A 15,126-nucleotide genomic window follows, 5' to 3' on the forward strand; every position below is an offset into this window, starting at 1 on the left:
AATAATATACACTGCCACAATATAACCGCTATAATTCAATACGGCCACAACTGCAAAAATCAATTGATTTTTTCATTATATTGCCGCCGTATCTCCTAAGTATTGTTTTTATAAAAGACTTTCTTCACAATGCAATATCGCCATAACTACCAAAACAATAATAACGTTTTATTTTTAATAAATTGTAATAAGATCCAGACAATAAGTGTATAATTTACTACCTAAATTGTAATTTTGAAGCAGTCACTCTCAAAATAAATTATTTACAGGGCATAACGCATTTACTACAGAACATTTTGCTCATTTCTCGAGAATATTGTGTTTTGCACTTGTGGCACTATTGAACTAGGTGTGCGAAAGCGAATGAATAAAAAAACAAAATGTTAAGAAAATCTGTGGCTATAGTTGGGTTTTAATTTTAGTATTTTATAAAAGCTAGAACATTCCACAGGGTGTTCCAAAGTTTGAGAAAAAAACACAGTTTGATTCGTACACCCTGTATACAATGACAATGTACCTGTCTAGCAACAATATTATTACAGCGATATTGATAAAGACTAAGGCTATAACATATTAAAAAAATTACTTAAATCGGACATCAGGTTTAGGAAATACAAGACATTAAATATGACCCATTTTTTGGGGTGCCCGTTTTCTCTGCCGGTGAGTGTATTTTAGGTCATTTTGAAAAAAAAAATTATACAATACTTTTTGAGTTATTTGCAAAAAACCGTCCAAAAACATGTTTTTTTTTTAATTAACATATTCACTCGAAAATAACTCAAAAAGTATTGACTTAGTTTACAAAACTCTACAGAACCAAAGAACTAGTCATTTTATCCAATTACGGACTTATTTTGAATGTATATTTTTCACTCCCAAGAAGGGAGTATTTCCGTCTATTTTTGTGAGATGTAGGGGATATATAATAATAAACTTTTTCTTATATAATAATAAACAATTTTAGCTACCTGTTCCCAAAACTTCATCCTTCCTTTATTTTTTTTTGGGGATAGATTGTTCTTTGATCCGGGTAGTAGAATAACTCGAGCTGATAAAAATTGCTAAGATTCTGGTGTTTGGTTCAATAGAGCAAATAAAAGTAATAGAGAATAAATCTTAAATTTTACTAACCTTTTGGAGGATTAATAGGAATGGCTGATCTGTACAAAGCCTCCTCACTATGCCAGTCTTTATTCCTAAAAACAGTCTTTGCACTAAACGCCACTGATACTAACACTAATCCGCACAAAAAAAGAGGTCTTTGTCTTTTATAACATTCCCAGAGAGTTCCACTGGCTAATCCTAACAACAGGCATAACCCGGCACTTGGAAGATACAACACTCTTTCAGCAACCACGAACCCGACATAAAACAAAATGTTAGTTGCTGGAAGAAAAGGAAGAGCCAGAAACGCGAACGAGAGGACGATAGCAGAATTTGAATTATGCTGCTTCTTCTCCGTTCTCAAAACCACTAGTGGTCTGCAAAAATTATAGCAAACACATAAAGACGAAGAGAAGTTCGTAGTGTTGTTGTTATTGCTGGTTCTACACGAAGAGGAATGTACATCTGAGCAGTTTATGTGGCAAACGGTACAACAATTATTGTCTTCTTTATTTCTCACTCCTCTTCTATCTTTCTTTCGAATTCTGCTTAAGCTCTTTCTTAAGATATGAGCCAAACCATAATAAAACACTAGACTTATAACGTTTCTGCTGTCTCTTATCGTCGTTATCCTCGGTAGGGCTTCCATTCCCCAATCGAAGCTAAGGTGATTGGGGAATATGAGCAGCCAAAAATTGAACACAGGTAAATAGCAAAACGTGAAAAATCGTGTTACCAATTCGGTTTCTCTGGCTGTTGGGTTGTCTGCACTGGAGAAATGGGGTGTGCGGGACTGCAATCTGGCAGCAAGTATGATTGACAGAGCTGAGGCGAGAATCAATAAACTCCGAGCTTGTTTCTGAAACAAAAGAAAAATATATCAGTACATTTTTACTTATTAATTTTTTTATAGCATGCTGCTTAAGGGTTTATTTAAGGAATTATAAAACTATTCAAAATAACAAAAATCACAACAAATTAAAGAAAAATTTAACATATTACAAAAAATTACTCTGGAGTTAATACCTCTAGAAATTAAGTCAACAAATAAAAAATACCGACACATTAAAAAATGTAGCCGCCTTGTTAATTTTTCATGTTAGCAGATAGACAGATCTTTTCTTTGCAATGCAACATCTAATGAAGTCAAAACTACCAAATACAACCAGCAGTCACGTACGGAAACGAAACAAGGACGCTAACAAAAAAAGTAAATAAAAAATTAATAATCATTTTCAATTTCGTTGCAAAACGAAAATACAGCCACATCATATTCTAGTCCAATCAGATAGTGCAGCAAGCACCTCTACCGGTTTCGAAACTTATTAGTCTCTCATCAGGAGGCACATATGCTGCTCTCCCTGATCCAACCAAAACAAACCCCAGCGTGCAGTCCCGAATTGCAACGAACGAAATGGCATAGATGCCCTAGCGGCAACTGCTAGCAAAAGACTAATTGTTCAATCCAATGGCACATAAAACAACATAGTGCTATTCTACATCCCACCAGATTGAAAACAATGGGAACCTTCTCTGGTTACACCTCCGAGGCTTCTACAATTTGCAAGCCATAACGGATGCTGAGACTAAGGAAGATGAGAGAATTTTACAATTTATAATTCACGTTCCATCTGCTCAGCGCTGTAAAGTTCCAACGAGAATGGTTCCCTTCGACTCCAATCAGAGTAAACATGTAAAAGAAAAAATGAATAACCATTTTCAATTTCGTTGCAAAACGAAAATAGAGCCGCATCATATCCTAGTCCAATCAGAGAGTGCATCAAGCACCTCTACCGGTTTCGAAACTTATTAGTTTCTCATCAGGAGGCACATATCTGCTTTCTCTGATCCAACCAAAACAAACCCCGTCGTGCAGTCACGGATTGCAACGAACGAAATGGCATAGATGCCCTAGCTACAACTGCTAGCAAAAGACTAATTTTTTAATCCAATGGCATATAAAACAACATAATGCTATTCTACATCCCACCAGACTGAAAACAATGGGAACCTTCTCTGGTTACACCTCTGAGGCTTCTACAATTTGCAAGCCATAACGGATGCTGAGACTAAGGAAGATGAGAGAATTTTACAATTTATAATTCACGTCCCATCTGCTCGAATCTACGTCAAAAGGACGCGGAAAAAAGGACGCGCGACAAAAGGACGCGCGACAAAAGGACGCGGAAAAAATGATGCGCGACAAAAAGATGCCTATGAAATAAGGACGCGCGACAAAAGGACGCGTATCAAAAATGTAAATGTAGCATGGATATTTATGTACTTATGTAATAGAAAAACTTAAATTCTACCGAAATCTCCCAGTTGCTTATTATATTACAGCAATAATTAGGATTTACTTTCTTCCAAGAAGATTATAGCAAATCTTGACTCGGTCGTTTACTCGATATACAACAATAACGAGGGTATAATACATCGGGCAGACTGCAATTGCGCGCAGCGGTCAGGGAAAGAAGGAAGACCTAACCCTTCGGTCCTAACTTAACTTTCGGGTATTAGAGTGCGAGAGGTATTTGACCACAGGTCCATTTTTGGTACGCGTCCTTTTGTCGCGCGTCCTTATTTGCTAGACGTCTTTTTGTCACGCGTCCTTTTGTCCGCGTCCTTTTGTCGCGCGTCCTTTTTTCCGCGTCCTTTTGACGGTACACCCATCTGCTCAGCGCTGTAAAGTTCCAACGAGAATGGTTCCCTTCGTACTCCAATCAGAGTAAACATGTAAAAGAAAAAATGAATAACCATTTTCAATTTCATTGCAAAACGAAAATACAGCCGCATCATATTCTAGTCCAATCAGAGAGTGCATCAAGCACCTCTACCGGTTTCGAAACTTATTAGTCTCTCATCAGGAGGCACATATCTGCTTTCTCTGATCCAACCAAAACAAACCCCGGCGTGCAGTCACGGATTGCAACGAACGAAATGGCATAGATGCCCTAGCTACAACTGCTAGCAAAAGACTAATTTTTTAATCCAATGGCACATAAAACAACATAATGCTATTCTACATCCCACCAGAGTGAAAACAATGGGAACCTTCTCTGGTTAGCTAATCTCCAACTTAGCCAACGACTCTCCAGTAAAGTCCATCTCCAACAATTAAAATACTTTGGACATGTTATGAGAGCAAACACAGAAAACATGGAAATACTCATTATACAAGGAAAGGTGGAAGGTCGAAGATCACGAGGAAGATCCCCAACAAGATGGATCGATCAAATTACGGGAATATGCAAAAGACCCATGCATGAGTTAAAAGAAATGACCAGAGACAGAGATCTTTGGAGACAATACACGACAATACACGACATCATGTCGACCACTACACTCCCACCGGGGGTCAGGATTGAAGAGAGAAATAATACTTCTACATTTATCTAACAATTTATCTTGTTAAATAATCGTCTTAACTCTCTGTTGGGATTGTTTTGTTCCAAGAATCCTTTACAGTATTTTTCTTTCCAGTATTCTTAGCTTCTCTTCGTCTCTATTAGTCAGGCAATTGTCTTTGCTTCGTACGTTATGACAGGTCTGATTGCTGTTTTATATATTTTCATTTTGGTGCTTTGGTTGGCAAATCTGGCGTTTAGTAGTTTTTCATCTTTCCAATATGCTCTACTACCCGCTTCTACTCCTTCAGTTATTTCTGCCTCCTCTCGTTTAAGCTGTCTACTTTGCAGCTTGATACTTTTCTCTACTTATTGGAATATACATTGATCAATCTTTATACCATCTTTGTTACAATTTTTCTTTGACATTAGCATAAACCTCGTATTTTCTTCATTTATATTTATTATTTTTAAACTTCATTTCCTATATTAGTGTCACCAGTGAGGCCGTCCGCACATGGATCGATCGAAGACACGTCTCGAAGTTCTCGCGTCTTGCTCGTCTTGTACGAACCCTGCGGCACAAACGATTGCTCTCCGCACACTAGTCGATTCAGTTTACTCACATCTTCCAACCAGGAACAAAGAATTTTTTTATATATCAACCAAAACAACTATTTTGATATGTAAAATGTACGGTATTGTTACATTTTTAGTATAATTTGTATACAATGAACATAATATGAAGGTAATTTTCTACTTCCCCAACGAATTTAGATAATAGACACCTAGAAAGAAAATAAAAAAAATGTATACCATTTTTATTCAGTTGCAATGCAAAGGCAAAACAATCTTACTGTTCAATTAGAATACGGAGCGCAGTACAGTCCTCTGAATCGCGATTTTCGGCTCTTATTGGAGCCTCATCGGAAAGAACGTAGGCACTGTTCTCTATACCCTAACCGACCAGCGCCGAGAGTTTTTCCCACCCATTGCAACCGAAGTGAAGGTATTAGGTGACTAGCGTCATCTGGCAATTGAAAGATGAAACAGTTTTCAATCCTAATAGCAAAATTAATAATATTGAAAATATTAAAAATATTACTAAAAGATTTTTAAATTGAAAACTGATTGGTACATTTTCCTGGTGACATCTCCAACGCTTCTACAATTTGCAAGCCAAATGGATGCTGCAGTGAAGACAAAGGGAAGGCTGCAGCATCCATTTGACTTGCAAATTGTAGAAGCGTTGGAGGTGTCACCAGGAAAATGTACCAATAAGTTTTCAATTTAAAAATCTTTTAGTAATATTTTTAATATTTTCAATATTATTAATTTTGCTATTAGGATTGAAAACTACTTCATATTTCAATTGCCAGATGACGCTAGTCACCTAGTACCTTCACTTCGGTTGCAATGGGTGGGAAAAACTCTCGGCGCTGGTCGGTTAGGGTATGGAGAACAAAGCCTACGTTCTTTCCGATGAGGCTCCAATAAGAGCCGAAAATCGCGATTCAGAGGACTGGACTGCGCTCCGTATTCTAACTGAAAAGTAAGATTGTTTTGCCTTCGCATTGCAACTGAATAAAAATAGTATACATTTTTATTTTATAGTCGGATTACTCCGTAGAGTAACCAGGTGCATTTTCCGTTGGAACTTTACCAAGCTGCAGACGGGGGATGTGAATTGCATAGTGTAGAATTCCTTCCCTTTGTCTTCACTGCAGCATCCATTTGGCTTGCCAATTGTAGAAGGCTTGGAGGTGTCACCAGGGAAATTTACCAATAAGTTTTCAATTTAAAAATCTTTTAGTAATATTTTTAATATTTTCAATATTATTAATTTTGCTATTAGGATTGAAAACTACTTCATCTCTCATCTTACCTAGAAAGAAATTTCAATATCTTTAGAATTTTATATTACAAACAATATATTTCCACAGAGCTACTAGCACTACAATCAACGAACATAACCTTTACAGAAGGAAACAAATAAAATAAACTTCCCTCCATAACTGGAAACGTGCGTCCCACTCAAACTTTCTCGTGCGCCATCGATCGCAAAGGACGAGCGTCGCACAAGACGAGGAGAGTTGTAATCATAAACGCTCCGTGTACGGAGCTCAATGCCAAAACGAAGGAACATGCGTGGCGGGGAAAGATCTACGCGACTGGAATCGAGTCGACTACTTCGAGCCTCGACCCATGTGCGGACGGCCTGAGAGTTCTAATCTTTTTTATCTCTTGTGGGGATTACCATATCCTCAGCGTATTCGATCATTTGCATAGAGTTTTGTATGATTTGTTTCCAGACTTTTTAATGGCCCTTATAAAAAAAGAAGTGTTCTAGACAGGCTGTTACCTTGTCGAACTATATATTAATAGTTTCCATATTTCCGTGCACATACTGTATATAAATATATAGCTTTATAACTAACCTTCTAAAATACCGGACAAACGAAAAAAAGTTAATCGAAATTTGATCGTAAGTCATAATAAAAATAATCTATCTTCAATAATAGGCCAGGGTAATAAGACAAAAATATACCATGTTCGTGTCACTTTAGCAGCCAGGGTACTGAAGCGTTTTTCCGACAGGTAATACCTATAGGAACAAATTATAACTATTTTCTGCGTAGGATATGGCGGCCATTTTTATTTATAAACAATTAACTGTCAAAACATGGCATTTTCCCCTTCTTTTAGTACAAATCAACGGAAACAGTGAAACTTCTGATTTATTAGTACAAAGATCTTCGAGATTCTGTTATTTTATTGTTAATATAATTTCGAAAAAAGGTCGGAATTGCAAAAAAAATTATTTTCTCAATAACTGTTTTAAAAATTAGTTCACAGCATTGAAATTTTGGACATATGAGGTTTCTTTGGTGCTTAATATGCAATAAAAATTTAAAAGCGATTCATTCAATTGTTTAAATTTTATTCAAATTGTTTTTCCCAGAGAGATTTTTTTGCAATAACATAAGTCAGAAAAAAATGACGTTAGAACCATTCCACAGGTGTCAAATGAAAGAGCATGAGCTACATTTTCAACATGGTTTAAAAAAGTGAATAAAAAATGCATTTATTAGTAATAAATAATTATGCAAAAGTATAGTCAATTTTTCTTTATAAACTTTTTGAATGCCTTTTCCAAAAAAATTAACTTTTTTACCCTCTTTTAACTGCACAACTACCAAGTAATGTTATTTATATCATAATTGATTATTCATCATCATCAATTATATCAAAATTGTAATAAATATGTATAATTTATTATATAACAAAATAAAAATTTATAAGGATAGATTTAAGATACTTTTGCATAATTATTTATTACTAATAAATGCATTTTTTATTCACTTTTTTTAAACTTAGTTGAAAATATAGCTTATGCTCTTTAATTTGACACCTGTGGAATGATTCTAACGTCATTTTTTTTCTGACTTATGTTATTGCAATAAAAATGCTCTCTGGGATAAACAATTTGAATAAAATTTAAACAATTGAATGAATCGCTTTGAAATTTTTATCAGATATTAAGCACCAAAGAACCCTTATTTGACAAAAATTTCAAAGCTGTAAACTAATTTTAAACAGTTATTGCGAAAATCATTTTTTTGCAATTTCGACCTGTTTTCGCAATTATATTAACAATAAAGAAATATATCAAATTTTGTAATACGTCATTTTGAAGCTTTTTCCATAATCTAGAATATATTTGTACTAAAAAAACATAAGTTTCCCTGTTCTGCATTGACTTGAAAAAAAATGAAAAATGCCATTTTTTGACACTTAACTGTTTATAAATAAAAATGGCCGACAGATCCTACGCAGGAAATAGTTACAATTTGCTCATATAGGTATTACCTGTCGAAAAAACGCTTCAGTACCCTGGCTGTTCAAGTGTCATGGAAAAAACCTTATTACACTGGACTATAAAGCAATACGAAATGTTTCAAATAAAAGTAATAGTATATTACTTTATGAGGCGGAGAAGCATGACTTTTCTTGACGCGCCCGATATTACGCGCCGAACGAAGTGAGGCGCGTAATAGAGGGCTTCTTTACCGAATAAAGTATACTATTTTTTCTTCAAACGTAGCAATTTTCAACCATAAATAGTACAATTCATACGCTATTTTTACTCGAAATTAACTGTGACAACTATCAAAGTCGTCTAGATGATAGAAATTAAAATAATTAAGTCATGATTCGCCAACACCGGGAATGATTGCTGAAAGTTGTGCTCGACCATCAGTATCATCAACAATTACCAATGCGTATCAAGAGTCGGGAACATTTTTGCACGGTTTCAATTTTGAAAATGCCTCATTAACTAATTGTACTTTTAATATTACTATAAATAAAAATGATGTTTAATTGTTGTTAATGACATTTGTATTGTTGCTTTGTGACATGTTTCATATGCCATGACAACATTTTTCCCTCCGCCGTAAAGAAATGGGAAAAAAAACTGCTGCCGGCGGAGACATCAAACTTTGACAGGATCAAGTTAGATAAGTAATGTCATCATTATTTGACGTTTGAAGGAAAAAATTATTAAATGCATGCACCTGAGTATATATTACTCAGCGAGTTCTCTTTAGCTTGTTTTTTATCACAACAGCGATAAATATAGTACTATCAGAAAGATCATTATGAAAAACTTAATACTAGTAATAAGAAACACAGATAAAATATATATTATTTAGATAACCCACATTAAAGTTTTTACTTCGAATTTTTTATTTGTGTAGTTTAAAATCTCGTAACTAGTCTGATCGTTTACTTTTTTTTAAATTGCTTTTTTTGAAAAAGTAGCTTATGGAATATATTAAGTCTTGTTTACACGGGTAGAGCAATGATGCAAGTACTTGATAGAGCAGAGTAATTCTACCCGTGAAAACGCTCAGCACAGTAGAGTAGCAAGTAGAGTGTCTAGTAGATGGTAAAGTAGAGTGACTAGCAACATGTGGCAAAGTAACTCTACTCTACTACCACCACCACCACCACCGCCAAAATGTTCACTCGCCTGCGGTCTCTACCCATGGAACGCGCTCAATTCTGGTAGAAGTGGTAGAGTAGAGTAGGTAGGAGAGTACATAGGGACGCTATCATTCCGGCTCGAATTGTGTTTTGTGTAAATAATGAAAATGAAGTTCACCGAAGATGAAACTTTAAAACTTGTAGATCTGTATGGCGAATACCAGTGTTTATGGAATTTAGGTAGTGTACAGTACAGAAATAAAAATATAAGGCAAGCTGCGGAGGGTGAAATCGTCGAAAAATGGCAAAGGGGGTTTTGTTGTAAACGAGATCAAGCAAAAAATTAAGAATTTAAGGTGCACTTATAATCAAGAGTGTTTAAAAATACAAAAATAAAAAAAATCGAGTTCACTTTACTAGCATTAGTACTATACTTGTACTCTCCTCGTGTGAACGGTATCAAGCCATTTTTGGTAGAGTCGCGAGTAGAGTCTACTCTCCTCACTACTCTACTCTCATCAAAACTCTACCCGTGTAAACAAGTCTTTATACTTTATTGTTAGTTAGTTAGTTCCCATGACTATTATGGTTGAATGAACATGGCATTTTCATGCAAGGTAATGCTAGACCTTATACTGTCAGAGTTGTCAGAGAATATTTGGATGAAGTGGGAATTAGGTGGTTTGATTGGCCACCACTCAGTCTATATCTGAATTCTATCGAACATACCTGGGATGGATTGGGCTGAAGAATCCGAAGGCATGCACCTGTTCCAAGAACTGCTCAGGAGGTACGAGAATTGTTATTGCAAGAATGGGGTCCGCTAAGTGTTGTTCTGGAGCTATTTCTTTGTGGCATTTTTATAATAAACAGTAATATTTTATATTTTGACAACAACATCCGATTTGGGCGTCGAAACGGTAATAAAATAATTCTTTTAGTTAAATTGTGATCCGTAACTTACTTGAAAGTATGCCTCATTGCCTACAAGCTTTCATTAATGCAAGAGGGGGAAATACACGTTATTGACGAAGATTCTGTTTTCAATCATGTTTAGTTTTAATAATTTTTTTTGTCAGTTTCTTAACAATAAGTCGCATTTTGTGCGACTGTGTTAACTGTAAACTTGTCACTTCTCACAAATAAAGCTTAAAAACCAAAATTATTATGATTAAAGTTAGTCTACAAGATATAACACCAATGGTTTACAACCTCACAGAGAAGTTAACAACCGAACATGTCAACGAGACATCACAATTTCAATGTGACCTAAATTTTTTGCCCGCTAGTGTAGTTTTGTATTGTAGTTTCATAATATTATAGTTTTAATTATAACTTTAAAAGGGTAAACCCTGTAGTTGGCTGTATACCTTTGTTAAGACAACGTAGAATGAAGTAAACATTTCTGTTGTATGTAGGTATATAAATTTGTAGTTTTAATTATAGTTTTATATTAGTTTAAATTACATTTAGAAAATTTTATCATACTGTGTCTGGCTGTTTGGCATTTGCCAATGCCAATTAAATAAATAAAAATATTTGGGGGTTAGTATTATGGGATCTTTAAAATAAATGAACCACAAACAAATACATCTAAAAATGACAGAAATACTATATCGTCGGCGTCGCCTTAGTACTATAACTTGATAACTTCAAAATTGACGTTTTTGAGATAACTAGTTCACAAGATGTATTTTATTTGCCTCCATATTGTGTAAAAACTTGATAACTTGCTCCAAACGGGTTAAGTATTTATTTATGATTGACGAAAGTTGATAAAACACAAATGCCCCTAATATTCACTGCTAAAACTTGACAAGATGAGTTATCAAGTTATTTTTAAATCGAAATAATCGTGAATGCGACATACACTGTATGCTACTACTAGCTAACTCTAGTTATCTAGTTGTAGCACGTGTTTTTCTGAAACCATTGAGACTACCACGTAATTGCTATCTGTTGATCCAGTTAATGTTAATGGAAAAATTCGAAAATTGTTAGCAGATCTGGCAACCTCCATGGTGGAGGGATAATTTTCACCAAAATAATGCTTAAAATATTAGCTTTGTTAAAAACTTCACTTGGATGCATCTTGGAACGACATGCAACATTACCAAATTTTAACGTTATGGTAGTGCTAAAAGTTGATAACTTTACCTTTTCATGTTATTTTCCATATCGGAAAACAAATTTGCATCGTATTCCTAAATAGATCAGTAGTCGGAAAATTAAGGAGCATTATTTTAGAGCTGTCGAGTGAATTCCGTATTTACCAACATCATGATAGAAATATCTTTACAAATATCTTTACGTTACAAATATCTTTAAAAGCTTTAAACCCGTTTATCTCAGAACGACTAATTTCGAGTTATCAAGTTATAGTATTAAGGCGACGATATATTATCAGAAATAGTTATTATAATATAGTTTTCAATACAAATTTAATAAGCTTCCATCAAATATTTAAACAGACAATGGTTTTTGTATTATCAATGTTGATTGAGTAGCAAAAAGAAAGTAATATATTTCAGATAGACTAATAATATAAAACTGTTCTCATGATGTTTGTAAAGTCAGTTTGTTGACATAACAATCACGTATTTCTGACACATTATAGTAAACAAACATAATGCCATATTATTTCAAGTATTACTTTTTTTTATTTACACTGGGAAATGAATGATGGGATAAAGTTAATTTGTTATTTTAATAATAAATATTGATGAACATCTAGAAATAACTACAAAGTAAGTACTATGATCACTAGAGCTCGGGAAATATGCACTTAAAAACCCTAAAGTATGCATGCAAATATGCACAAAAAACAGTTGAAATATGTACTTAGATAATAATATGCTTTCACGCATTTAATGCATATAAATAAACAACACGGTAATCCTTGATTTGAAGGTATTTAATTATTTATTTGATGCCAATGGACTGTCGAGGCATTTAAGCTAAATAAAAAAATATTTATTTTATGCTAAAGTCATAAAAAATGTTTGTTTAAATTTTTATAACCTACATCATGATATTAATTTATTCTTTATATTTATCATCATTATTTATTATTTATTATTACAATTATTATTAAAACTGTACATTATTAAACGTTTTTCTAAATTTTCTACAGAAAAACAGCCGTAGGTATATCTGCTTGTAATTATTGTTTAAGCATACACGGAAAAACTTCTTTCTACTTCACATGAAGATAAAGAAACAAACTTAAAAAATTGTTTAGTTGAGGGTTCTACCTATAAAATTAAATTATCTTCACATTTCCCCATCTTAATATTTTGTTTTAATTATTTTGTGATTATCCTCATTTTTCTTTAGCGCCGTGCAGAATTTTTGATACACTTTGTTGGTTTCACCAAGGTGTTTAATTATTTCATTTAATGAATTGATAATTTCAATACTTTAGTCTAAAGAAATGTTTGGCTTTTCTAATTTAATAATTGACTAAGCAATATTTATAAAATTGGTTTGGATATGTGTCAAATTACTTTTAATAACGGTTTTTTTTAAACATCCACACATTTTTCATAGCACCTGAGTTACGTCTATGTACATCGAAACTACAAATGACGTTTCTAATTCCCTCAAAATATCGGTTATGAAATTTACAGAATTTAACCATGTTCTCCATATAGTTATCATAGGTTCAGGTGGTAAAGGCACATTAGGTAAACGATCTTTATACACCTATACTCGCAGAAGGGCTTTTAAAAATATGTTTTTATTTTTGATAGAAGGGTATTGACCATTGGAAATTCTATCATTACAGTTTGTAGCCTCCTGCTACTCTATTTGTAGCAGAATCGTGCTCTAGACAAGTAACAAATTTGAAAAAATATTTTTAAATGTTGTCCACTTTTGGTCATATGGCGCAGCATCACTTAAAAATAACAAAATGTTTTCACTAACAAAATGTGACTGCATATTGTACAGTCTCCTTTTTCTCCTTTATTATAAATTGTAAAAGGCAGATATTAAGAATATTACCAAAAAGTGGTTCCACGAGAATTTTCAGATTTATTGTTCAGATCTGAGACTTCTCTTTTTTCTCTTTAAATTTCTCTTTAAAATGCATCTATGCAAAAAAATGCAAAAAAGTCTAAAAATATGCAATTTTAATAAATGCATATGCACTTACAAAATTTATCCAAAATATGCAAATATGCACTTATATGCATTTTGCATATTTCCCGAGCTCTAATGATCACTTTATACTTCATAGAAACCACTTATGAAATAAAATTGTTTGTGTCCTTGTTTGAAAAAATTATAACAAACCTGTCAAATTATAGTGATGAGCGCGCTAATAACCCGCAAAATAACGCAAAACATGGAAAATATAATACATTCTAAAATAAAAAGAGATGAATAACTTGTAGAGGTGGAAATTATCGATATGAACGTATAAATTAACATTACATTGCATAGTTTCTCCCCTCTGGACTTCTGTGACAGGAGTATTTTATGAAATTCCTCTGTCACAGTGACAGTTGTCATACTCCTCCAATACGTCTAAAGCTGTGAAACTATATAATTTAACGTTAATTTATACGTTTATATCGATAATTTCCACCTCTACTAGTTTCATCTCTTTTTATCTCGCAATGTATTATGTTTTCTACCTTTTGCGTTATTTTGCCGTTTATTAGCGCGCTCATCACTGTATAAATAGTTTTCCCTTTCTAAACATAAATTTTTATCTGCATCTAAAAGAAACACAGTTTCTTATCCAAATTTAATATTAAGCAGCATTTGCAACAGGTATTTCTGTTTCTTCCGATAGGCTGATCTCTTTATTAGTAAAGTTTATTCCTTTTGTTCTTTAAGAGTTTATCAATCTTTTATTTTCATAGGTACTGAAGTTTGCAGTTTCACTGTAGCTTCTTCATGATTTTTCCATTTGATTATACAGTTTTGTCATCTACAGAGGTCGCTAGCATACCGGTCTCAACACTCCTCTGTAGAATTAAAGTAGTGAAAATTTTATGGGAAGTTCAAACAAACAGGTCGTGTTAAAACCCTTCCAGTGAGGTGATCCCGTTCTATCATTTATATATTTTTGAGACTGTTAAGATTTATTTGACACTGCATTGATTTATTTGACTTTGCATTCATTTATTTGACAGTTCTATCAGTAAGTTTCTTCTTGTTCTTTTACTTCTTGGAGATCTTTCGATTAGATGTAAATTAGTAGTGGACGACCATATAATCGAACAGGTAATGGATTGTAGATACTTAGGTGTGAAAATATCTAGCGACAGGCATCTGTGGCAAGGATCAAAACAGCAGGCAACGAAAGCAGCGAGAATATCTGGTTTCCTGAGGGATATCATCTGGCGGAATAAATATATGAGCACCGAAAGCAAAGTCTGCATTTATAAGACATGTGTTAGACCCGTACTAACATACGCAGCTGAGACAAGGGTCGAGACAACAAAGACCAAACAAATAATGAGAACAACAGAGATGAAAACCCTAAGATCCATAAGAGGTATCACACTCAGAGATAGAATACGAAACGAAGACGCATTGAGAGAGCTAGGCGTTCAAGACGTAGTGAGATGGACAAGAGCGCGACGACGCATGTGGAGAGACCACGTAGATCGGATGGACCCTGAACGTATGGCGCATTGGGCGAAAACACAGAAGCCCAACACCAAGCGAC

At 34.0% G+C, this 15,126-nt stretch overlaps 1 protein-coding gene across 1 annotated transcript in view; it reads right to left on the reverse strand.

Moving 5' to 3' along the window:
• The window catches only part of LOC126885567 (protein O-mannosyl-transferase TMTC1-like), a 229,139-nt gene that overhangs the window by 22,134 nt on the left and 191,879 nt on the right, over positions 1-15,126 (reverse strand). Inside the window, exon 3 of the mRNA XM_050652155.1 lies at positions 1,135-1,966. Coding sequence (XP_050508112.1) covers positions 1,135-1,966 — 832 coding nt within the window. The remainder of the gene's footprint in view (positions 1-1,134; positions 1,967-15,126) is intronic.

The sequence above is a fragment of the Diabrotica virgifera genome, chromosome 5 (assembly GCF_917563875.1).
Source record: "Diabrotica virgifera virgifera chromosome 5, PGI_DIABVI_V3a".
Lineage (NCBI taxonomy): Eukaryota > Metazoa > Arthropoda > Insecta > Coleoptera > Chrysomelidae > Diabrotica > Diabrotica virgifera.